Source organism: Gouania willdenowi, chromosome 11 (genome assembly GCF_900634775.1).
Source record: "Gouania willdenowi chromosome 11, fGouWil2.1, whole genome shotgun sequence".
NCBI lineage: Eukaryota > Metazoa > Chordata > Actinopteri > Blenniiformes > Gobiesocidae > Gouania > Gouania willdenowi.
The window spans coordinates 19947873-19975527 of NC_041054.1; the positions used below are offsets into that span (position 1 = coordinate 19947873).

At 37.6% G+C, this 27655-nt stretch overlaps 1 protein-coding gene across 3 annotated transcripts in view; it reads left to right on the forward strand.

Moving 5' to 3' along the window:
* Positions 1-20048, forward strand: part of LOC114471874 (growth factor receptor-bound protein 10-like) — a 107473-nt gene extending 87425 nt beyond the window's left edge. For all 3 annotated transcript variants that reach the window (XM_028460851.1, XM_028460850.1, XM_028460852.1), the window contains 11 exons: positions 1999-2114; positions 4088-4162; positions 6363-6500; positions 7581-7691; positions 12483-12581; positions 13550-13627; positions 15804-15920; positions 16696-16762; positions 16835-16922; positions 17622-17715; positions 19665-20048. In XM_028460851.1, coding sequence (XP_028316652.1) covers positions 1999-2114; positions 4088-4162; positions 6363-6500; positions 7581-7691; positions 12483-12581; positions 13550-13627; positions 15804-15920; positions 16696-16762; positions 16835-16922; positions 17622-17715; positions 19665-19811 — 1130 coding nt within the window. In that variant the 3' untranslated portion in view covers positions 19812-20048. The remainder of the gene's footprint in view (positions 1-1998; positions 2115-4087; positions 4163-6362; positions 6501-7580; positions 7692-12482; positions 12582-13549; positions 13628-15803; positions 15921-16695; positions 16763-16834; positions 16923-17621; positions 17716-19664) is intronic.
* Positions 20049-27655: the final 7607 nt, after the last annotated feature.

Below are 27655 nucleotides of genomic sequence, written 5' to 3' on the forward strand. Positions count from 1 at the left end.
ATTTTGCTGTTATTGCGTGTTAAGTGTGTCAAACACTGGTGAATTAGGATACGGAGTTTTCGTTGTAGCAAAGTGCCCTCAACGCAACAAGTATTACTGCTTTCTTTTGAACACAGTAGCTGTGTTTCAATTACAGATTTTTGCAAAAATAAAAGTGATATTTATAAATGTCGACAAAGTGTGACTGCGCTTTAAACGGGTTTCCATTGTAGGTGGTTATGGGTAGGAGCCTCGTAACTCCTGTGAAATATCGTCCCGCGAGACTTCAGGAAGACGGACAACTTCCTCATAAAACTCAGTATTCCTTTGTTGTTTCACGTCTATTCTGGAATTAATAATTTTAAATGGTAAATGGACTTGATTTATATAGCGCTTTATCACCACACTGAAGCAGTCTCAAAGCGCTTTACATACAGTATCAGCTCATTGACCCAATCACTCTCACATTCATACACCAGTGGGACAGGACTGCCATGCAAGGCGCTAGTCGACCACTGGGAGCAACTTAGGGTTCAGTGTCTTGCCCGAGGACACTTCGACACATAGTCAGGTACTGGGATCGAACCCCCAACCTCTCGATCAGAAGAGGTTGGGGGCCTGAGCCACGGTCACCCTTCAAAGTATAATGCTTAGAAATGTCTGGGTCTGGGTCTCCTCCTCTGTTTACACGTACCACGCCATGTTTTCTCGGTGAGAAATGGTCATGTGATATACATGGTCTAGGGCTTTTGCGACGCATTTCAATATCGAAACCTTTTAGCGATAATTTAGTGTTTTTTTTTTACCAGTTTTTATTGCGTTATTTAGAATTTGCACATTTCCAAGGGTAATCTCCAGCTATAGACGTGGTCACTCTTTCCTTTTTCTGTACATTTGTAATCTGGACTATAGCATGTCTTCAACAACAAAACGAATGGTCAAACTCCTCTTTAGTCTTCCATTAGTTTATCCTACATCCACCAAATACCAGAGTTGTGGTCAATTACATTTTAAAATTACAATTACATCTTCAATTATCCATGTTCAATTACAACTACTACGATTACGTTGACTGGCATTTTATTATTATTTCCCCCCTGACAGACAATTACAAATACATTCTCAATTACTGAACTTCAAATTATAATTAGTCACAATTATTGAGCCTTTAATAAATAAGACTATAAAACGTAACCTTCCTATTAGCTTTCTGTTCGCATCTCTTATGATAATGGGTCAGTTTTGACCCATGTCTTAAATCAGCTGTAAAATGCACTAAAAAATCTTATATATCATCTAATTTGTTTCTCATCTCTTGGTTTCCTTGTTAGGCTTCCTTATCCATGAAAATATAGGTATCAATATTTTTGGTGTGGATGTCTGAGCCTTTTTCTCTTAGTATACCCCACAAAATTATTTTTAAATGTTAAAATGATCCTCAGGAGAACTGACAGGTAAACTTGATATGAAACATATTTTAATGTTTATTAACTATGTTATGTGTAAGGCATTGAACTGTAACATGTTTGCGTTTAATTCACTTGTAAATGAAATTATCCTAACTCAATTACAATTCAATTATGATTACAACAGCAACATAATTACATCATAATTGTAATTAATTACCAATTACGCTATGACACTTATGATTGACCTCAACCTTGTCAAATATCCAAGCACTCATGCTTTGGGTTATAGATAAAAGCAAAGAGTGGCCTGATTACAACTTCAATAGGTTGAATTGAAACAGTTTCATCTTTTAACAAGAATAAACAAACCTGATTTTTCCCCCTTCATTAATATTACATTTTCCCAGTAATTCAGGCTGCTTTTGTTTGTTTGAAGTTGTATTTTTGCACCACTCACATCCAAATAAAGGAAGGTTTGTAGCTAATGAGTATGGCCCTAATGTGTGTGTACTGATTCAAACCTGTGTTGGAACTGGACCCCTGGGGGGAATCCAAACATATCACAAGCTGAGGTGATTAATGCTGTTTGTAATGTTTCTTCTACATACAGAAAGATGTCTGGAGGATCACGAGCTGGTGGTTCAGGTTCAAGCCTCCATGAGCAGCGACAGTAAATTCCTCTTCAGGAAGAACTATGCCAAATATGAATTCTTCAGGAACCCCCTGGTGAGTCTCTCACATCCCTGGAATGACCTTTCAATGACTGCTTTGCTTTATCACGCAGCCTACACACACACACACACACACACACACACACACACACACACACACACACGTACTCACGCACGTAGACGCTGCTGACGGCTAAAGTTGCTGGTTTCTGGACATTTTTTACAGAATCTTGTGCTGCGAGGTCTCTCTTGAAAACATAACATAATGTGCATAGATACAGGCTGCTTTGAATCTGTTTCCTTGTATCGTCAAGCTAATTTGAGAGGGTGATGTGTTCTGTTAAATAATTTTTTTCATATCCGCCATTTCTAATCACGTATTGTACCTGTTCAAAATGAACAGTGAGGTAACACTTTAAGCTCACTGAACTATGGCTTTAAATGGGAGCGATGAACTGGCGTCCTGTCCAGGGTGTTCCCCCCCACCACCATTCTGCCTCCTGTTTGCGCTGGTTGTTTTAAGTGGAACAACAGTCACATCAATGAATAAATAATATCCATTTGGTCACATGTAACCAATGCCTGACAGACTAAAATGAAAAGCAGATTCATATTTATTTTAGTATATGAGGCAGAAAATAGTACCGTCAACCTTTTGCTACCTTGTGTAGCTATTAAATGCTTACAGTGGTTTCCTTTCAGTCTATCCTTACACACAGCACTCCTCAACTAATTGTTATTATTATTTCTATCTAAAACTTGTTTTTTTGGAAAATGCTGCAGAGCTGCTGCGTGTAACAGTCAGGCCTCAATGGCTTGAATGCAGGGTTGGACTGGCCATCTGGATTAATACCGGGCATCGTCCCAGTGGACCGTCGACCCGAAGTGGGCCAGTTCGGTCAGCTATGGTTTTTTGGGGAGGGGGGCAGACATGTTAACAGGTGGCCAAAAATGGTCCAAAAGTGGCAAAATGTTGCGAGAAGAGTGAAAAGTGACTAAAATGGGCCAAAAGCAGTCAAAATGGGCAAATAAAGAGGAACCAGGTGGTATGTAATGGCAAAGAGTAGCTTTAATGAGCAAAATGTGGCAAACATTAGTAAAAAAGGGAAAAATGTGGAACAAAAAGGGAAAAATGTGGAACAAAAAGGGGTATTTATTGGGCAAAAGTTAGCTTTTTGGTGAAAAGTGGCGAAAACAAACTAAAGAAAGGACAAAAGTTTAATAAAAGTGTCAAAAACTGGACAAAAAGGGTCAGAACTTTTTGAAAATGGACAAAAATGGGACAAAGGAAGTTGTAAAATGGCCAAAGGAAATCGCTAAAAAGTGTTTAAAAGTTTCCCCTTTTTAAAGGTTTTTTGGGGGAATAATAAGTTAATATTAAGACATAAAGAGCCACATGTTGAGCATCACTGACTTAACAATGGCTTCTACATGGTGTCACTGATAATGTAGTAGTGGACTAGTCTGGATAGAAAACGTCAGGAATGAATTTTTGTCCCAGTCCATCCCTGGTTGCATGGTATTTCTGTTGATGTGGACTGGATGTGGTTACGTGCTGGTTTTGGTATACGGTGACATTGCTGCTGCCACAGTGATTTAGGGGTGTGTGTCAGAGCCAGCAGGTGACCTCAGCCTGGTGGTAATGAGCACGGTAAAACACTACGGAGCAGTCCACAGCCTGTCAATCACACTGAGAGTAGCTAAAGGAGATTACATCAGTGGGTGAGATCATACTGCATTTCCTGCAAGGCTGGAGAGCCCTCTCTCTCTCTCTCTCTCTCTCTCTCTCTCTCTCTCTCTCTCTCTCTCTCTCTCTCTCTCTCTCTCTCCAGCACTTTGAGTGCTTGTGCACGCACGCACGAGCACACATGCAGACAAACACACAGAAACACTACCCCACTTTGAACGTGCATATGCAGTAAGTGCTTTCTTAGGCCTCTCTTTTTTCTTTGTTCCCCTTCTCTCTCACTCATGGTCGATCTCTCTCCATCCCCCCCTCTCTCTCTCTCTCTCTCTCTCTCTCTCTAGAACTTTTTCCCAGAGCAGATGGTTGCCTGGTGTCAGGAGTCTGATGGCTCAATCCCTCAGTCACAATTACTGCAGGTGAGTTATCACAGTGAATGTAAACATGCATCTATAACCAGAGGTGTAAAGAGTACTGCTGTATCCTACTCAGGTAGAAGTACTGTTAGTTGATTGAAATTGTACTCAAGTACAAGTAAATAATGCATGAAATACTCGAGTACAAGTAAAACGTAGCTCAATTAAATAGTACTCAAAGTAGTTGTTCGTTGATCGTTTAAGAAAGAAATTGACTCAGTAATGGTTGGTTGTAGAAATGTAACAAATTACTTTAATTCTTCTAAAATGTTCTGAACTACAAGTAAAATGACTGATTTAGAAATATACTCCAAAAAGTACAAGTACCCATAAAAGCAACTCAATTACAGTTACGTCAGTACTTGTAATCCATTACTTTCACCTCTGTCTATAACTAGACATCTATAAAGTAGGGATGTCCCGATACTTTTCCATTTCCGATATTATACCGATAATGCAGCCTTGTGTATCAGCCGATACCGATATTGATCTGATATCAGCATGAATCATACATCTTTTTTCTTTAATGAAAAATAATAATTACTTATTTTGTAGTGTGGATTGTTAGAAAAGGCTTGATCAAGTGATGTCACTCAAACAGAGAACAATAGTCAGCTGACCCATTTATTATTAACCAATTGGTTACATAAATTTTAACCTTCAACATAATATCTACAGTATTCTACAACTGAATAAAATAAATAAAAAAATTAATTGAAAAAAAAATGAATAAATAAATTTTAAAAATCGGAAAATCCCGAAATTTGAATCCGATATTTGTTTTCAGGCTAATATCGGACCGATATTCAATGTCGATGTCGGATCGGGACACCCCTACTATAAAGGTTCCCTTTGTGAAAACCTGAAAGTGCTGCTTGAAGTACTTGGGGATCATTTTAATTTTAAGTGCTAACATAATGTGCAATATGAATAAAGAATATTATGATTTCATTGTTCACAAAGCACAAACTTAAATTTATCTCCAAGTACACGGTCTTATTGTGAAAGTACAGAAGTGGCTAATGGTGAATTCAGTGAGTGTCTTTTTAACACTCCTATAATCAGGAAGTAGTGGCCCAGGAATGAGGTGGATGACAGTAGTATATTGTGTACTTCATGTGTGTCATGCAGGGTTGGGGTCAGTTATAATTGTAATTACATGATTGGTAATTAATTACAATTATGGCAGAATTATAAGTGTAATTGTGGAATTGATGATTGATTACAATTATGCCAGCATTATAATTGTAATTTTAAAAATCTGTTTCTGTCGTAATCTTAATGAAATTGTAATTGAGTTCAGATAATTTACTTTATAATTGTAATTGCCAATAAAACTTTATAATTATAATTTAACACAAAACTGGCGAACCATGTTACAGTTCTATGTACAGCTCTACACATATGTAGTTAATGAGTATTAAAATATGTTTCATATCAAGTTTCCCACATTTTACCATTAAAAAATAGGAAATCTAAGGATGTACTGACACAAAAAAGGCTCATATGCCCTCACCAAAAATATTAAAACCTATATTTTCATTGATAGGAAAGAAATTAGATGATATATTTGTTTTTAGTGTATTTTACAGCTGATTTAGGACCTGTTATCATAAGAAATGCTAACAGAAAGCTAACACAAGAGGAAGGTTAACTTTTATTAGGTTATTTATTTCAGGCTCAGTAATTGTGATTAATTGTAATTGAACTTCAGAGAACGTAATTGTAATTGACTTTCTAATTGGAAAAAATGCTGGTAATCATAATTAAGTTGTAATTTAACATGGATAAGTGAAGATGTAATTGTAATTTAAATATGTAGTTGACCCCAACCCTGATGTGATGCAGTAAAACATCAAATATAAATATGAAATAGATGAATCAGGATTTCACTCTGTGGTTTGAATGCTTTACAGTTATAACAAGAAAACAGTCATCATTGGGAATAGTCACGAGTTGAACCACTACAACACTTGGTACTGTGGTAATTGTCCTACAGCCATTTTAATTCAATCATTTTTCCCTCCCCGGGGGTCGTGTAATTATGAGTGTGGAGCAAATAATGCTGCAGGAGGGATAAACTAACCTGATTCTGCTGAAATGAGTTTGACTTTTCTCACTCACACATGCTGAGTGTATGAACCCAGCCAAAGACATCCAAGGTGCCTTACAGTTGTCTACAATAAACGTTTTTATTTTTCAGAATTTTCTGAATTCCAGCAGCTGTCCAGAGATCCAGGGCTATCTGCACTTAAAGGAGCCTGGACGCAGGTCCTGGAAGAAGCTCTACATGTTCCTAAGACGCTCAGGGCTCTATTACTCCACTAAAGGAACATCCAAGGTAATAAAACAAGCTGATTGCAGAGTCTAATCAAATGCAGTCAAGTGAAGGAGATGTGAGTGCAAAAGCAGAAGTGACAATTTTCCGAAATTCAATTACTGGAGTATACATAGAAATAAAATCTAATTCCATTTTTGAAACTTTATTATTTATTATCTCTGTGGCCCCGTACCTAATGGCCCATGAACCAGTGCCAAACCACTGGTTTGGGACCACACATCACACATTAGGCTCAAATTTACAAGTTTTTACATCAGAATCCTTCTGGAACAGTGGTTCCTAAACAGGGGTAAAGGAGCACATTGCAGGGGGTACTTTTTTTTTTTTTTGTTCACCACAAACTAACAATACTATGGCTCAATAAAACACTACCTTTTCTTATAATTTTTGGAACAGGATCATTTTAGGCCATTTTATAACATTTTTGACAATAGGAGGCTATAATTAGCCATTTGCTTACTAGCGATGTAATCGTATAACAGTTGCATGTTTTTTTTTGTTTTTTTTTTTTAAATTAGATTCCACTTTAAATTCCATTTATTGTTTTGACTTTGTAGATTAAGCCTTATGGAACCAATGTTTGAGAGCCCTCTGTTCCGAAAATGAAAAAGCATGTAAACTTATGGAGAGGGTACTTATGATTTGAAGAGGGGGTACACATGATTTATCAAGAAATGCAAAGAGGGTACACGGGGGGGAAAAATGTGAACCACTGTTTTAGACGCATTCTTGTTTGAACAAAACTTTGAATAACACAGAGCAGTGACATGCTGTTGCACAATGTAGCTATAGACCATTTTTAAATTTAAACCAAAATAGGAACTTCAGCACTGGAATTAGTAAATTGACTAAATTTAAATTCTTTAAAAAAAAAAAGCCAGCATCAGATTTTCCAAAAATTATAAAATGTTGACAGAAAAAAAAAAAAAAAGGAAAGAAATGTTGACACATACAGTAAGGCAAGAATCTAAAAAATGTCTACCTAAAAAATAATGTATGAATAAACGTAGATAATTCAATGTAAAACACAGATCTGTGTGCAGTTTGTGTTCTTGAGTGGTCTTTGTTCTCCGTACACAGGAACCCCGACACCTGCAGCTGCTGTCAGATCTGGAGGACAGCAACATCTTCACCGTCATCACAGGGAAAAAACTGCACAACGCCCCAACAGATTACCAGTTCTGCATCAGGGTAAGACTCAGCCGTGTGTTTAACTTTCATCATACAAATGGTAACTCTTTTGGAAGTTTGCGGTCGGACGTACTCTGGGTTCTCACCAAGAATTTTTCACAGCGTCGCGGGATCGTTGTAGGGAAGTCCTGGGGCATCTGGAAAACTTTGAAATTTATAACCCTCTGAGGGGATACATTTTGTGAAGTAAAGCTTTTTTCTTTGTTACTGCCTTACTTAAAAGCCACAGGTTATTTGTTGAATTGGTGAAGGTGATGATGAATGGAGTTAGATGGTTACTCATGCTTGGTATAGGTCCTCCCCTAATAAATACTCAGGGACACTGTATAGGCAAGAAATAAGATCTAACAAGAAGATAGTCATCAACATCCTCTGCCAGATTGGTAGTCATTATAACGCACAACTTTTTCCTAAACGTGTTTACACAAGAAAATATTATCACATCAGAATATAAAATGACTAACTATCTTAAACAGTTTCTGAGAAAAGCTGTCCCCTTTGAAGACACCTCGAACAGAGTAAAATAAGTCAGCACAAGGGCAATAACTCCGTAAAAAATATTTGCGCAATTCTCATTTTTGAACTCCATCAAGGTATTGATGCCCTGAAGCCACACACCAAATGTGGTTATCGTATCTTAAACGATTTATTTTTTTTTTTTTTTTTTTTAAGGATTTTTTTGGCTCTAGTGGCCTTTATATGACAGTTGCTTGACAGGAAAGGGGGTCAGAGAGAGCAGGGAATGACACGCAGGAAAGGGTCCCAGGCTGGAATCGAACCTGGACCCGCTGCAGGTGAGGAACTATAGCCTCTGTACATGGGGCGGGCGCTCTACCCACTGAGCTAAACACCGCCCCAAACGATTTCTAAGAAAAGCTGTCCCCTTTGAAGATTCCTCGAATATAGTAAAGAAAAAAAAAAAAAAAAAAACAAGGGCAATAACTCTGGAAAAAATAATTGCGCACTTCTCATTTTCGAACTCCATGAAGCCACACGCTGAATTTGGTTATCCTATCTTAAACAGTTTCTGAGAAAAGCTGCCCCCTTAACTTAGACGGACAGACGGACGGACGGACGCAGCTCAAACCTATATCCCCCTTCCTCACTTTGTGGTGGGGATAATAAAATTAAAAGCACACAAAAAAATAATGTGGATGAATGAGAGCTGGTTAGCTGTCATATTTGATCAGTGTTGGGATTTGGTAGTATACTATATTTGGTTCTCTAGTGCCTGATGGAGGTTGAAAAGTTAATGAAGAGTTGAAGCTGTGGTGATTTTCCAGTGTCAGAGGGTTCTTGTGTGTAGTTAACCACACACTCAGCACTATGTGTCACTCTCGAGGTGTTATCTTCTGCGGTGGGTCACCCGTTGATCTGGGATAAGCTGGGGTGGAACAGGGAATCTGGCCCTGCTCACCACAGATCTCTCTCACACGCACGCACGTGCACACACACACGCACATCAGCGCTGATTTCATTGACAAAAACTATTCGTCATTATTTTTTATAGGCAACGTTATGTCACGTGTGAAAACGGGACGATGACTGAATTAAAAAAAAAAAAAAATGAACGTGAGCGAAAACGTATCAAAATGTATTTGTGTGTTTTTTAACAAATAAAAATAAACAGGAAACAATGACGTTCACACCAGGAAAAAAAATCCAATCAAAACTACTTTTGTTGCGTGGAAGACAGTAAGTGGTCCAATAGTAAGTAAGCGTATTGTGTTTGAGCACATGGATGACCGTGATCTGAGACAATGGCCGTGTTCAAAATCGCAAACTAGCATACGACTCATACTAAGAACGAATATCGGATTCAAATTTCTGATGTATTTTTTTTGCAATTCATTTTTTATTTATTTTTATTTAATTGTAGAATACTGTAGATATGTTGAAGGTTCAAATGTATGTAACCAATTGGTTAATAATAAATTTTTCTCATACCTACTGTTGCTGACTATTGTTCTGTGTTTGACTAACATCACTTGATCAAGTCTTTTATAACATTTCACACTACAAAATAAGTCATTATTATTTTTATTAAAGAAAAAAAAAAAAAGTAATAAAAGTATGTATGATTCACGCTGATATCGGATCAATATCGGTATCGGCCGATACGCAAGGCTGCAATATCGGTATCATATCGGAAATGAAAAAGTTGTATCGGGACATCCCTAAAAATGATTATGTACTGGGTTCTCATTAGATAGTATGAAATACCCAGGTGTGTACTTTTTTAAAAATGCATGGTGGACACCCTACTCATGCTCAACCATCCCATGATGCATTGCGAGCGGAATGTGAAATCGTCTTGGGACCGGCTTCAAGCTCAAAATCCAACATCGTCTTTTCAAAACAAAGGCATCTTTTCTTTTCTTCCATTAGTTTTTTTTTTAACACTTTTGTAAATAAGACTCTTGTTTTGAAGTTAACAGGAAGTTTAGTCAGTAGCACAATGGTGGGTCTCCGAAATGTCGGCATGAAAGGTGTTTCCGCGAGTTTTATGGATCAAATGTCCACATGTTGATATTCTACTTGGTCACTTTTTCACTTTAAATGTTTTCAGAACTTTCAAAGGTGGAGAATCAACAGAGATGTTTAGCCTCAGTGAGCTTCTGGTTTTTTGTCGTTGTAGGTTTGAAATGCATCTTGGGAAACTTGGAAGTATACTTTAGTGGGAACGCTCAGCATCCTAATCATACTAATAGTATTTTCTTTATAATGTGTAAAATGGTGTTATTGGTGGTTTTTTTTACCATAATTGACATTGGGAAAATTCACTGTTCAGCATTTTAACTGACAAATATATTATTTGATTATGTTTAAATATTTCAGAGTTGCTATAAATATTCAGGGAAGGAAGACATGATGCATATGCAAGTTTTCTTAAAATTTGTAAACCGTATATAAAAAGTGATACTAAATTATTGATAGTTTACTTTTTTGTTTTTGTTTTCCACTAATGGTACTACATCTTTTATAGTATGTAATGCATTACACAACGTTCTACTGTCTCGGCAATAGCTTGTCCTGTTGTTTAAATGCTGTTAAATGAAATAAAAGAAATCAATAAAACAAGGCTTTAATCAGTCTGAGTGTATTTGGAAACTTGAATATCATCCCATTTCAGGTTGATCAATGATAATTACATTTTTAAAAATGCATAAACAGATTTTGTAGACTAAAATGTTCATGTCATTCAGTGAGCTAAAACTTGACTATAATTGAAATTTTGACTAAAAACCAAGTTGCGCTTTAGTCAGAAGACTATGACTAAAACTAAATCAAGATTTGCTGTCAAAATTACCACACACACACACACACACACACACACACACACACACACACACACACACACACACACACACACACACACACACACACACACACACACAGGCTGTCAGTGGGGGTGACGATGCACGAACTGTTGAGGGATTTTACTCAGCAGCTTGCGTGTGGGGGTGTGCCCGGATTGTTGCCATGGTGACATGAATGAATTAGTCTTCAGGGGCTACATTTAGGAAGCAGTGCGTCCAACGTGGATTAATGACAGTCTGCACTGTGCACTGATCTCACTGATCAACAGATCAGATGAAATCAGGCTTTATTACATTTTAAGCCTAATTCTCCTTTAAATTGCATCACATCTGATACATTAGCAACACAGAAAGTTCAATCATGTGCCAAGATTTAATATCATTTGGAGAATCATTTGAAAACTTTAACAAGGAACTTACTGGGTTTTTTTTTTTTTTTTTGATTGCTAACAAGCATTGGTTGAAACCAGTGGTGGCTGGGGGGGGGGGGGGGCTTTGTGTAGCGTTGAACAAATAAGTAAAGAAAATTGCAGTCACAGCACTGCTTTCAAACCAACCAAATGTATTGCTACAGAACCCATAAACAAGCATGAACAAATGTAGTTTATACAATGGAGTGAGTGTGTGTGTGTGTGTGTCAGGGTTATTATAATTTTTTTTAAAATAATTATTTTATTTTATGTATTTTGTTTTTCAGATTTTTTTTATTTATTTTTTATTTTGAGTTAGTTTAACAAGTAATTAAATTTAAAAAAAAAAAAAAAGGGGGGTGAGAAAGGAAGTGGTAAATAAACATGCAGTATATAATTAAAGGCCTAAAAAATATATAATTAAAGACCTACTTTACCAAATATGAACATATTCAAGATTTCAAATCATCAAATTTAGTGTGTTTTTTAAACTGGTTTATGTTGCTGCTACTGTATGTATTATTTCTTCCATTAGGCACTTTCATAATTTATCCCCTGTTATCAGTGTTCTAGCATATTGTATCTTGAAATGTAGTTTTCCTCTTAAATTATATTCCCCTTCTCTCTCTAAAAATATTTTCTAAACTTTTCAACATGTGATTTCAGTTTCAACCAATGATTGTTAGCAATAAAATAACAATAAATAAAACTGTTTGCAACTCCTCTCATTCTTCTTTTTATGGATTTCCTCTCTTTATTGTATTCCGTGTTATCCCTTTTATGTCTCTCTGATTAATGTCAAATAGATTTTATTAAGTAGAATATCAAAACTTTATTTGTAATGAGCCATATTAGGTATTTTTTAAAAGTCTGCAAGAAGTTATTCCTTTTTTAATTCCAGTTGGAGTCAGAAATGAGAACGAGTGAGGTGCCTACGACCATGCACAGCGTAGCACGTGTATGAGTGTCTGTAATGAACAACATGGCTGTTTCCTGTCTGTGTGTCCGTGTGTGTCTCATTAATTGGATGTCGTGCTGAGCGTCTCTTCTTTGGTTGACAGCCCAGTAAAGTGAGAGGTGACTGTAAAGAGCTGAAGATGCTGAGTGCAGAGGATGAACAAAGCAGGACCTGCTGGATGACCGCCTTCAGACTGCTCAAAGTAATCATCTTTTAAACTGGCATCCCTTTCAAGGCTTCATATATATAGACATACTGTCACTAGGGATAGATATCCATATCTGAAACAACAATAAAAATGGAAGAATCCTTTCAATTATGTTAAAAAAAAAAACTTAATTATACATGATTTTTTTCTAAATGCAACCATATTTTTAGAATAAAAATGACCTATTTAAAAAAAAAAGACTTTGAAATACTGTGTAATTGAAAATTAAATCATTTCTATACTTTTGTTTGAAAAATAAATAAATAAATCTAAATGTTCTAACAAATCTATTGCAGACGTGGACAGGCAAGCCCTCGAAAAACAAATCCCCTCAAAATTGAAAGGACTATGAAGACACCGTAGGACGCAAAATAAGTCGCATAAAATGACAGCAAAATGTCAACAAAAATAGACCAAGTAATGACAAAAATTAACACAAAAGATTCCAAATATATGCCAAACGATCATGCAAAACAACATAGCGTGTACAATATGACCCCAAAGACACACAAAATGGCAACAAAATTGCACAAAAGGACAGAAAAGTTGCACAAAATAGCAACAAAAACACCAAAAATTACAGCAATAATCAACAAATCAGCAACAAAAAATTCGAAAATGAATGAAAAACACACAAAATGACAACATTAAATTCCCTAAATGACAGAAAAACGCACAAAACCATACAAAAATACTTTAAAAACATTAAAGACAAAAGTTTCTCTTCGTTTTTATCATCTTTGTTGGTGATTCCTACTTCACTACTGGAACCTTTGTCACTGTTAAACTACTGTTGCTGTCAGAAGGTGTTCTGTGGTCAATTTTTCATCCACTCTTTGAATGAGTGATTTTATCATTATTTTTTATTGGTTCTGGTTGTTTAATGGCTAACACGTGACAACATGAGTTGTTCAATCTACAGACTGTGAGTCGACGTCTCTTCCTTGCTTCTGTTTCCTCAGCACGGTATAGTTCTGTACCAGAACTACAACGTTCCCCATCAAAGGAAGTCGTCTCTCTCGCCTTTTTCTGCGCCTGTGGTGAGTACCAACACTCAAAACGATCAACTGGTTAAAAATCAGTTGATCATGTACTGGAGAATTCTGGGAATCAGAAGTCGATTCTTACAGCACTACTGTAAATATTTACATAATGCTTAGTCATGCATTAAAAAAGCAAACACAGTACAAGTGTGTTGTGTCACGACATTTTAAACACACAATGGAATGAAGTGTAAGGTAACAGGACCAAATCATAACAGACAAAACACCAAAGTGTAAATGTTACCAGGGGTGGACTGGCTGTCTGGTGGGCCGGTCAGCTACGTTATTTTTTTTTGGGGGGGGGGTTTGACGATCGAGTTGAGACAGACATGGAAACAGGTGGCCAAAAATGGTCCAAAAGTGGCAAAAACGTGGCACAGAAAGAGTGAAAAGTGACTAAAATGCAGTCAAGAGTGGCCAGAAAATGGGCAAATAAAGAGGAACCAGGTGGTATGTAATGGCAAAAGACAGCTTAAATGGGAAAAATGTGGCAAACAATAATGAAAAAGGGGAAAAATGTGGAACAAAAAGAGGCAAAATGTAAGTAATAAAGGAAATAATTGGTATTTATTTGGCAAATTTAGCTTATTTGGATGAAAAGTGGTCAAAAAAATTCAAGAAAGGACTAAATTTGGATAAAAGTGTCAAAAACAACTTGCAAAAATTGACAAAAAATAGGGAAAAAAAGGGATGTTTCTTTGCAAAGGGAAGCTACAGTCTGATAAAAGAGTCAGAACTTTTTCAAAAGGGACAAAAATGGGACAAAGGAAGTTGCAAAATGTAAAAAGGTAAAAAGGGGTTAAAAAGTTTCCCCCGTTTAAAGTTTTCTGGGGGAGGAATAATTAAAGTGAAGACATAAAGATCCACATGTTGAGCATCACTGACTTAATAACGGCTTCCACGTGGTGTCTCTGATAATGTAGTGAACTGTTCTGGATATAAAATGCCAGGGCTGAATTTATGTCCCAGTCCCTGAATGTTATTCTATTTGTAATAAAAGGATGGTCATAGAATATGTCGTTACATCCACCAAGGAGGTCATGTTTTCACCTGTGTTTGTTTACTTATTACTTTTGAAAATGGTTTTTGGAAGTATGTTGGTCATTTTGTTTTGTTTGCGTGTGTGTGTTTGTTTGTGTGTCTATTTACACGATAACTTGAAAAGTTATGAATGGATTTTGATGAAATTTTCAAGAAATGTTGATAATGGGTCAAGGAACAGCTGATTGAATTTTGGTGAAGTTCTGGCAAACAAGAGAACACATAAAGATATATGTCCCATTCATTTTCCCATCCACACTGTGGAACTCCTGTTAAACGTTGTTTTAGAACAATGATGTCAGCAGTGTACGATCGTGTACACAAACAAACATCTACACACGCACACACACACACACACACACAAACATATTGACCAACATTTGGAACAGTGTCTCCGTGGAGTCGTATGAATCCGATCGGCCTTTTTCGAAAGTCTAAGCTAAACGAGCGCGGATTCATTTATTTGTCTGTTAGCAGGATTACTTCAAAACTACTTAATGGAACACATTTTTACCAAAGATAGACCTTAGACCACGGATTTTGGAGGGAATCTGGATCAATATATTGATTCTGGATCAGAAATCCATTTCTCTCATCATTGGCGAAATTTCAAAAATTCAATATACCAAAATCTTGGTTCGTAATTAAACGATTTTAATGAAATGTCGACTTATGTCAGGTTGGTTTTTCAAATACCCCATTGAGTTTTATCATGATCTGGTCTGGAGTGTGTATTTTCATTGTAGTTTTTCTAAAAACTGATGCTGTCCATACATTTGGACATACCATTGTCGACAGTTCCGAGAAAGTAGTTTGTTTATGGAGTTTTCCTGAAATAAAAGGTTCATAAATAGCTGAAGGTAGAGGTGCTCGCTAAGCCCGGTGTAATGAATTTAAAGGAAATCCTGAGTAATTTGAGCACTCGAGCCAGGAATCCTGACCAGTGCATTTAGTGGATTGACTAAAGTGGGTCTGTGTGCAGACAGGATTTGTCATGCTCCACTGAGTGTGTCTGGCTTGTTTGACCTGTGACCCTTCTACCCCATGTGTGTGTGTGTGTGTATGTGTAACTCCCCCCATTTACCACTACTGCACTGCTGCCATCTCACACTGGCCCTCATCCTCCTAACAGCGAAGTGTATCGGAAAACTCTCTGGTTGCCATGGACTTCTCTGGACGGACTGGTCGCGTCATCGACAATCCTGTTGAGGCTCAGAGCGCCGCCCTAGAGGAGGGACAGACCTGGAGGGTAAGACGTTGACATAATACATTTGACATCACGGGCCTGTACTATGAAGCTGGATTTTCTCTTATGGCACTAATGTCCGGGTTTTAATTAGTGTGACGCTAGCTTAACTTATTACAGGGCTAAATCAGCATGGTAACTTAAGCTAAACGACTAACCTGGTTGGGATCAGGTTTTTAGTCAGCTGATAAAGCCTGCGTGCATCGGGATCATTGAGTCCAATAATTAAATAATTTAATTAAATCATTCATGTATTATGTGGTGACGGCGAGAGCCTCAGTCCTGTAAGTTAATATAAAAAACAAATATTATCCACCTTATGTTGGAGTCTGAGCTGTATGAACACAGTATCAGAGCCACAGACATGGTAAACGTGAAACTGATAGTGTCTGCTTATTCTCTGTTTATAATATCACTACTTAATTAAGCATTAACACTCATCAATTCCTGCTTTCATCCCTTGCTGCTTTTTCGGCAGCAACAATGTTGTTTTTGGTCTGAATTATGGATTTTAATTCTTCATATTTTTCAAGAATTATTCCTCACTCGTGACGTAAATTGCTCTACTGTTCCTCCGTTATTGTGATTGGTCTGACGCAAGAGCGCGCCAGGCTGAAATCAACTTGCTTAACTTAACGTGTTGGTATCAAGCTTCGTAGTACAGCTTCGGTCTGATAGAGGATCACTAACTTGATGGGACACCAGTGTGTGTTCCCTTCCTGCTGGTTCCTACTGGTTCTCTGGACTCGGTGTCTGATGATACATTTCTTACCGACAGAAAAGAGGCCAACGCATGAATGTTCTGACTAGTGCCAGCCCTCTGCACCCGTCCTCTCTGAGCACAGGTACAAACACCACATGAAGAGAAATCTGTGTAGGTGAGAAGCATCTTCATCTAAAAAAATCTGTTTTTTCAGTCATTCACAGAACACAAGTTTGGTTCCATGGCCGCATCATTAGAGAGGAAGCCCACAAAATGATGATTCAGCAAGGCCAAGTGGATGGGTTAGTACACAACTAACTTTAAGCAATCATCATGAGGGCCCTGGTTCAAGTCCTGCTCTGGTCATTCTCTGTAACTCTAAATAATTCTTTTTTAAATATTCAATTACTGAACAAAATACTGTTAATTATCTGTGGATTCGCATTCCCGGTTGCATTGTCGCAGCAATGCAACATTTCTAGTTGTAATTGAACTTTAGTAAATTGAGAACGTAATTTTAATTGACTTTCAGGGAAATAATTATCAATTTAATTTTAAATGTAATTGGGGAAAAAAAATGTTTGTCAACATAATTGTAATTGAGTTGTGATTGAACATGGATATTTAAAGATGTAATTGTAATTAAAAATTGCAATTGACCCCAAGCCTGATGCCAGGCAGCTGCTTTGATCCTATCCCTGGTTTACTTACGCTATCTGACATTTTCTATTGTTTGTTTTGTCAATATTTGTTTTAAAACTCTTATTAAATTAAAGTATGCACATTATCTGTGAATGTAAATCTATAATTTTTAGTAAGTAAACTTGGATTTGATGATTAAACTAATGTATTACTTGTGAAAATGTAGTTTCATTACATAATATTACATAGTCATCATAAAAGCTCTTCTATTACTGATGGACACATGGTTTTTAAATGGTCACATTGTACCTGTGGTATAATCTAATATGTCTTTTTTCCTTCTGTTTTCATTGTATCAGGTTATTCCTGTTGCGGGACAGTCAGAGTAATCCTAGGGCGTTTGTGCTCACCTTGTGTCACCACCAGAAGATCAAGCACTTCCAGATTCTCCCGGTCAGTCCCATCGTTAGATCATTTTGTTACGAACTCTTAGGATTAAGGATTTTAACCCTAGACTTTTAACTGTGATGTCAGATATCGTACGGTGTAACAGAACGACATAGTTCGGCTTCAAAATGAATTAGACAGCCTTGCAATTAAACTAATACTGTATTGAAATGACTTTAAATGGTATAAGTTCACTTTGTATAAAGAAAAGTTATTGCATGTCTGATTGTAAATTCTAAGAGTACAGAGCGCTGAAGAGTGAAAACCTGGAGATATATTTATTTTCTGCAGTCCATGGATTATTATTTTGCAGTGTTTTTTTTTTACTTTTTTATCCATACTGATTTTTTTTGTTTTTTTTTTTTAAACTCAGATCATTATCCTTTACCGTTTCTTTATTTGTCTTATAGGAATTAAAAAGATGTCTATTTTGACACGAAAGAGACATAATTTTAAATATTTTAAATTCAACATGATGAAAATATTATTATTCTTACACCATTTATATATGCACGCTTCAATAGGCTAAAGATTTTATATATATATATATATATATATAAAAAGTATATATAATTTTATTTTCTTCACCAGCCCTCCCTTCCTTAGGAAGAGTTGGATTTTTCTCGCTACTTGATGTCACCTAGTGGAAACTCCTGACAACGCTATATAAGACTGTGAGCTCCTCCCTCTCAAACTAACTCACGGGCAAAACAAACATTGCGGTTTAATATAGAATATACATTATACTTTATTGTCATATATGTAAAGCTACATACACGAATTGTGTTCTCTGTATTTAACCCCTCCCTAAGGAGTAGTGGGCAGCCACGGTGTAGCGCCAGGGAGCAGTTCCATTTTTAGTAGCTGTTATATCGCCTCGTATCACCTTTGACTTGATCTGACGTGTTTGTGACACAATGCGACGCAGCGGTTGGACAAAACAAATGATTATCACCTTAAATTGAGTATTCCTGTAGTTAGTAGAGATAAGGAAGAGAAGAAAGTGACTTAGCAGCTAAACACTCCAGTGAGTTTTTGAAGCAGCTGAATGACTACGCTGCTGCTGTGATAAACACAGACCTTGAAGCGCTGAGACGGACTCACAATCACAATAGCCGCTTAACTCGCCATGTGTTTTACTGTCATGTGCAGTTTTTTGGCTGAAAACAATAACAACAGTGTGTTGATAGCAAAAGAAAATTGCTTTGGTGTATACTGATCTCCCTTGCGAAAGCGAATCATGAAATCTGCGTCTATAGACACGCCCACTCATGAATATGCATAAGTAGGCCCCAAAACAGCCTGTTTTTAGAACTACGCAAAAAGTGACTTTTCAGAGGCTAAAACTCTGGAAAACAGGTGAGTTTGGGAAAATAAACATTTAATACTGTGTTTTGGGGTTCTTAGAACAAATGGAGATGGGTTTAATATTATATACTGTATGTCATAATGAAACCATTTAAACTTCTTTCATTACACTAAAATGGTAGTTGGTAATGTGTGGCTAATAGCCATAGACTCTATGGTTACAAAGGGGTTTTAGGCATTTAATCATCAAAATCTAATCAAATAAATGTATATAGCACATTTCATGCACGAGGCCACACAACGTGCTTCACAGTCAAGAACAAGTCATCTCAACCATCACTTGCAAACCAAAAATACAATATACAAATTCAGAATAAAAGATCAACTTGTACATAAAAATGATCCACATAAATTAGGTCACACAACATGCGCACAAACATACACTGGAAGCAGGCATTAACATATAACCATAATATGTTGCAAAAAGGTGTGTAATGTAAGATCTGCTGGCAGGGCCTCATGGTGGACTACTTTTCTCCCTACAGATCAAATGGTTGATTATGTTATTCACAGTAGTTTAAAAGAAACCATCAGAGAAATATGCTAATTGGGTAAAGCTAAGCTAACGTCATCTCTCCACGCTGCAGTGTGAGGAGGACGGCCAGGCCTTCTTCAGCCTCGACGACGGAGCCACAAAGTTCACCGACCTGATCCACCTGGTGGAGTTTTACCAGCTCAACAGAGGAGTGCTGCCCTGCAAGCTCAAACACCCGTGCACCGCTGTGGCCTTGTGACACTCCAGTCCCACTCCCCCCTCGTCCTCTCACAGCACCCTCCGATTTGCACACCTTTCACCCAGAGGTCCCTCCTCCTCTCCTCTCGTCTCCACCCGGGTCAACGACCAACACAGGAACAGCGTCACAATGTTTTGGTCAATGTGAAACAGTGCAGCAGGAAAGTTTGATTCCCAAGCTTTTGGGTTAGGGGTTGGGGTCAATTACATTTTTCAGTTACAATTACGTCAACTTCAATTACCCATGTTTAAATGCAACTCAATTACGATTACGGTGACAAGCATTTTTTCCAATTACAATTCAACTTACAATTATAATTTTACCCTTAAGTAAATTACAATCACATTCTCAATTACTAAAGTTAAATTACAATTAATCACAATTACTGAGCCTTTATTAAATAACCCCATAAAATGTAACTTTCCTCTTGTGTTAGCTTTCTGTTAGCATCTCATTTTAAATCAGCTGTAAAATGCACTAAAAAATATTATTTATCATCTAATTTGTTTCTTATCGTTTGGTTATCTTGTTAGGCTTCCTAATCAATGAAAATATTGGTATTCATATTATTGGTGTGAGCGTCTGAGCCTTTTTTCTCAGTATATTCCTGGATTTAGATTCATTTTAAAAATGGTAAAAATGTTCTCAAGAGAACTGAGAGGTAGTGCAAAAAGTTGATATTAAACACATTTGAATGATTAACTATTGTTATTGTATAACTTATATGTTCACTACATAAGCCATAAAACTGTACCATGATTCCCTAGATTTGCGTTTAATAAGTCAACTACGTGAACTCAATTACAATTAGATTATGGTTACAACAGTAAAACAAATGTCCAATTACAATTACATCATTACATGTAAATAAATGAGATGATAGATGTTTGTTTTAGTGTATTTTACAGCTGATTTAAGACATGTTAGCATGAGAGATGCTAACAGAATGCTAACACAAGAGAAACGTTAACTTTTGTCTGACTCAGTTACTGTGATTAATTGTAATTGAGAATGTAATTGTAATTTACTTTCTGAGGATCAAGAAATAATTGTAATTGAAAAAAAATGCTGGTCACTGTAATATAATTGAACATGGATAATTAAAAATGTAATTGTAACTGAAAAATGTAATTGACCCCAACCCTGGTAGACACCAGTGTCCCACGCCTGCCACGTTGTCATAGCGACTCGGTTGTTCTGTCGTTGCCGCTCTGACCAGGAGGAAAAAAAAAAAAAAAAAAAACGAGCTAAAGTTGCAGAACTTTGTGAAACCTTTTCCAGCATCGAGGGCTCTGGGTCTCTCAGATGGATCCTGTCGTGCCCCGCCCCCAGCCCCGTCCCCCATCCTCCAGGCCTGATAAGCTGTGGTGCCCCCCGCGCCACCCACCAACCCTAAGCCCCTCGGCGGACGGGGAAGCACCACCTTCTGACTTCCTCATTGATCATCAGGGATGGAGGGGAGTCTCTTTGGATCTGATCAAAGTCAATCCAGGAGCCTTCTCAACCTGTGCAGTCCAGTCTGGATAAGCTGACACCCTGCCCCCCCACCCACCGCCCCTTACACGAGCATACCCAAGCAGGGTTGACATGTTTGTTACCAACAAAGTCATGGTGCGACTCTGACACACACACGTGCACACACACACACACACACACACACACGGTCAGAGGGAAAGTGACGTGGCTGAAGGAAGGAGGAGCAGCGCTGTGGCCAGGGGTTTTGCTGAACGGACAAAGGAATGTTTATCAGGAAAGGCTGTCACAAGCCTCTCTTTTAGAGTTTATTACTTGATGTCATTTAAATGCTGTTTTGTTACTGTTGATTTAATGCAGAACTATTTTTGCACTCCCGGGTGGGCGTGGCTGACAGTGCTCGAGCTCAAACCTTTTTCCTGGAAAAAAAAAAAAAGCATGCATGTGAATTTGCACCAGCTCCGATTGGATCCCAGTGGTGTGGAAGCAAGTATCACGTGAACAACACACACACACACACACACACACACCAGGGTTGGGGTCAATTACAATTATGTCTTCAACTATCCATATTCAATTACAACTCAATTATGATTATGGAGACCAGCATTTTTGCCATTTACAATTAAAATCACAATTATTATATTTCCCCTGACAATTACAATTACGTTCTCGATTACTAAAATTCCAATTCAATTAATCCCAAATACTGATCCTTTATTAAATAACATTCCTCTTGTGTTAGCTTTCTGTTAGCATCTCTAATGATAAAGGGTCAGTTATTATGACCCATGTCTTACATCAGCTGTAAAATACACTAAAAAACATTTATTTAGTTTCTCATTACTTGGTTACCTTGTTAGGCTTCCTAATAAATTAAATTATTGGTATTAATATTTTTAATGTGGGCGTCTCAGCCTTTATTTCTTTAATTATACCTCTAGATTTCATTTATTTTGAAACTGTAAAATGATCCTGAAGAGAACTGACAGTGTGAGAAGTTGATCTGAAACATTATTTAATAATTATTAACTATGTACTGTATGTGTAGGACATAGAACTGTAACATGGTTCACCGGGTTTGTGTTAAGTTAAATTGTAATTGAGTTTTTCTTTTGTTTGAATAATTTCCATGCCAATTACAATTGCAAAGTTATTAAATTATCTGAAGTCTGCTAGAATTAAATTACGAATATAATAGCTATAAAAGCTTTTTTTAATTGCAATTACAATTATAATTATGTAATCATTGTAATTAATGATCAATTACGCGATTACAATTATAATTGAGCCCAACCCTGATGCACACAGACGCACACACAAAGACACGCACACCACCAAAAGAACAGAATAAAACAGCCGACGCATCTCACGTATGCAAGGAAGAGGAGGAAGACTGTTGAACAGACTTTTAAAAGGCGCGTCTGCCGCTGCCCCTCGCAGGCTTTTACCATTTCAGTCCGTTTTTTGTTTGTTTGTTTGTTTGTTTTTTAATGGAAAGGGTTTTTTTTCGTCTGTCGGTGAATTTGTCTTTGAATGTCTTTATTTGAAACAAATCCTAAGTCATTTTGAGCTCACCTCTTGCACATTGTAACGGCCCCGTGTTGGGTAGGAGCTGTCATCGTTCAATTCTGACCACTGTTTCCCTTGTTCAAAGCAACAAAAAGCACTCTCACACATTGTTTTATAAATGTTATGTTAGATATGGAATTTGAACAAATTACTTGAAATGTGAACACGGTTGACGCAAGTCGACTGAGCTTCACGCGCCTTAAGTGAATTTGAGCCTTGTGTGTTAAATTAAAGCTGTGTTAAAATGCACATACCATGGAACACAGTTTGGATTTAGGAGAAAACATATTTTTGACAAACTATTACCTTGTTTGCTTTATTCGATGGAAAACTGACTCCACTCTGGTTTGTAATCAGTGCCCTAACACAGAAGTGACAAAGAGCAAACTTTTGTAACAGATGCTCATGTTCTACCTAAGATTTCAAAAGATTCGCACTAAATACAACCAAAATCAGGTCTTCACAAAGGCAACAACTTAAGCAACCAATCACGTAAGACTTACCATGTCACGTTATTGTAACCCAACGGATAGGATGAATATCTTCTCTACCAGTTGCAGTGACCTTAAAAGTAGATAAAGACAAGGATCTGATTCTGTTATCATGCAGACATGACAGTGGTGTCAAACACCAAGAAAGAAAACAAGTCTTTACCTTTCAAACATATCGTCAAGTTGAACTTTCTCACAAACTCACCAGAAAGATTCAACCATTTTTTTTTTTTTTACATCCATCCTAATGCTGCGTTCACACTGAATGCGTCTTCTGCAGCACCGGACGCATCTGCCGCACGAAATGTACCGCAGTGTCCGCAAAATCAAAAAATGTCCCCATTTGCTTCATACGCACGTCTGAAGTGAAGCCCCGCCCACCAGTGACACATCCACCTCGGTTAGCTTCACTGTCTGCTGAAGCGAGGAGCTGTGCTCCTTTTTCCTCCTCTCATAAACATAAATCACCAGTGAAAAAAGCCGGTGTGATTAGCAGTTAATGCTGTCCTAGCTCAGTGCAGACTTTCAAAGATGAAAACTACAGAGAGAACTTTTTACCTGCTACTACCACCTCCTCGCTGATTCTCCTCCACGCCAAATCCTTCCTTAGTCTGGTCCCGGTGATAAAGGCCGTGTCATACAGCTCAAGGTGGTCACACACAGCTTCTACTCCATGGTTGAAGGGGTGAACAGACCGGTGTCCGTGTTGACGGCCTGACGTCATCGTCAACAAAGATTATTATTATTAATATTTTTAACTCCTGCGAATGTGCGGATATGCGTAAAATCGGGATCGCGCTCGCACGGCCAACACACTAGAGAGTCGCACCGCACTGCCACATAGAAAAGATTTCCCATCTGGGACGCATCTATCCATTGACTTTGTATGTAATCTGGACGTACAGACATTTCGTGACGCATTCGGTGTGAACGCAGCATTAGGGTGTCCCGATACAACGTTTTCACTTCTGATACGAAACGGAAATTCTGTACGTAACTGATATTGGTATGATACGATATCATCACGAATCAGTTATTTTGTAATGTGGAATGTTAGAAAAGGCCTTATCGAGTAATATTACTCAGAACAAAAGTTAGCAACAGTAGCTATGAGGAAAAACTGACCCATTTATTGTAAACCAATGGGTTACTGACATTTTATCTTCAACATAAGAATGTTCTACACCTTTAATCCAAGCTTAACGTCAATGCTATCATCATCTCCCAATGATGCTGCCAAGGTTTCCTCTTCAAAACGGCTCAGAAATCATAAATCAAGGCAGAGTGTTGTTAGATATCAGGGTTTGAAATCCACCAGTGAGCAATAAAAGCAAAGCGGAGACCCCAAAAAAGTATTTTTGTTGAAAAAAACAAAGCGAGATTCAAGGAGATGTTAAGTAATAAAGGACTTCTCAGGTTGTGTTGACAATATGTGGTTGAAATGTGATTCTGGTGATGATCGAAAGAATCTTAGGAAGTGAAGTGATGACGGAGCAGGTTTGAGTAGAAATGTTGGTTCAGTTCTTAAAGTGAGGTGGTAACCTGGGTTGTTTGTAGGTGTGAAATAATGCCATTCAAACTCAACTAGATGCGCTTTTTTCAGGTTCAGTTAAAGTATGGACGGTTCAAGCATGAGCTGTTTAAAGGCTTTAAAAAGATTTTTTTTGTGTGTGTGTGTGTGTGTGTGTGTGCATCAACTGAAGAACTCTTCCAACTTTTGATGAGTTGTTGATGCCACCAATGGAGAAGAGGTGTGTTCAGCTCTGTTTAAATGGTTGGTACCTGACAGTTTGATAGGCAGTGGTTGACTGTATCACCCTTAGCTTTGGAAATATATGTGTGACTGCCTAAAATTTTGTTCCATATGAACACATTTGGAAAAAAAATGAACCAAACAAGAACAAACCTCTGCCAAGCGCCAAATATCTTCTTTGCCAGATTTTGGAAATTATCCGGATCATTGACACTTTAAAGGCTTGGAAGAAATGTCTATCCCCAATAATAACCATATAGTAGGTCAAATGTATGGGCATTACCAATTTTTGAAAAATTGTTAAGAAATGCACAATACAGATCCGATCCATATCAATCTCGTTAAAGTGAGAACCAACTCGACATAACTGAGTGAAATTGTATCAAGATCGGTCAATTATGAACTGAAATATGAGTTTTTCAAATTTTGCCAATTATGAGAAATGGAGACTTGTTTGAAACTGATCCAGAATCAGTATATTGATCCGGATCCTCTCCAAAATTGAATGGAACCTTCATTGGTGTAAGATCTACAGTATCTTTGGTTCCAATTTTGTCAAAATCTGTTTATATTAATTTTGACCTAGTATGTTTAGGTTTCATTTATTCAGACAATTGTTACTTAGGAAATCCACTTTGGTGTTGAAAGTCATGTCAGGAGATCAATCTTTGTCAGAGGCGTTCGCTGATCGCTTTGATGTTTCCTTTGAAGTTTCCTTGACTTCCGTGTAGCAAGTCTCACAACTGAAGAGACGAGCAGGATTACTATTGCAACAACACATCATCAGTAGGGTAAAACTAACCTGTGTCTGGTTAGTTCAGTGGTTTTCAAACTTTTTTGGCTCAAGTACCCCCTTTGTCTGACTACAACATTTTGCTTAGAAAACAATTTGAAAACCACTATGGAGCATAGTGATGGAATGAATGAGTGACAACACACATTTTAAAGAATCTCATTTTGTAAATAAGTGGAAAGAAAATATTTAGTGCAGTGGTTCCCAACCTTTTGGGATCGTGACGTCATTTTGATATCAAGAATTTCTGGCAACATTTTTTTTCTAGAATTAGTTTTTGATCATGTTGAAGCTCCGATTATTTAAATTTTTCAGGAATTTCAGGCGACCCAATTTAAACTCCAGGTGACCCCACATGAGGTCCCGACTCCAATGTTGAAAAACACTGATTTAGTGGCTTCTGAAGAGATTTATTTTTATAGTTTGTATAATGTCCGCTCATCTCACGCCTGCGGTGGAACCAAAACTGACACTTTGTTAATTTTCCACTCTTTCTCTCTAGTTCCTCCTGTAGTGCCATTGCGTACCCTACCCCTAGGGGTACACGTACCCCCGTTTGAGAAACACTGGGTTAGTTGACACAACTACAGAAACCTGTCTCACAACTGAAGACTGGCAGTTGAGAGCTGAAACATGTCAGGAGATCAAAGTGGATTGCCTAAGAAACAGTTGTCTGAATAAATGAAAACTTAACATAAATATTCAAAAAGAAGACAAAAATATTCCTGCTGGCATTAATTTTGACCTAATCCAGTCAGAATATGCCGTCCTTGGCAGAGGGATTGAACATGATCTGGATTAATTTCCAGGAATAACAGTCGAGACTTCTCTTGGAGTCGTCCTGTCATGTGACCAGCAGCTGCTGAGCTTTGTCGTCCTCACTCATACCCTCACTCATACCCTCACTCATTCTGAGCCAATCGACTTCCCTTTCACCAGCTCCACCAATCAGGCCTTTTGTAGTCAGATTCTAACCAGGGATTGGATAATGCTTGAACTCCCCGCCCCCTTCCCCTACCTGTGTCCAGCCTCTATAAGCTAAAAACCCTGGGCTGAATAAGTGTGTGTGTGTGTGTGTGTGTGTGTGTGTGTGTGTGTGTGTGTGTGTGTGTGTGTGTGTGTGTGTGTGTGTGTGTGTGTGTGTGTGTGTGTGTGTGTGTGTGTGTGTGTGTGTGTGTGTGTGTGTGTGTGTGTGTGTGTGTGTGTGTGTGTGTGTACTGTAGCTGATGTGATGATGTCAGAAGAAGGTTGCAGAGACTAAAGTGTGTGTGGATGGCGCAGAGACGGGATTTTGTCTGGGTGGGATTTTTTCCCAGCATGCCCCAGTGCTCAGTCTGAGGTCCTTCTCCCTTTTTTTTTTTTTTTTTTTTTTGTTTTTGTCTTTTTCTAATCACTGTGCTACAATGCAATCTTCCATTGAAACGAACCAACCAGAGTAAAAGCATCGTTTGTTTTCCAAGTATGTGAAGCTGTGGAGAGGATGTAGATCTAACACTGTACTTAGGTCACAGATCACTATGTAAGGGGTGACACGCTTTTTTTTCTTTTTGCTCCGAACTCCATGTAAAAATGAAGAATGATTTATATTGTCCTTTTTCATTATTTTGATTGTGTGTATGTCAACATTATTGTGTACTTTCTTTTGGTTTGCCACAACATGACCTTATATATAAGACTATATACTACAGTATATACAGTATTAAACGAAACAGTGGTTTTTATTACGAGTGATCAAACTGGATGTTGTGCATATAAGATGGCA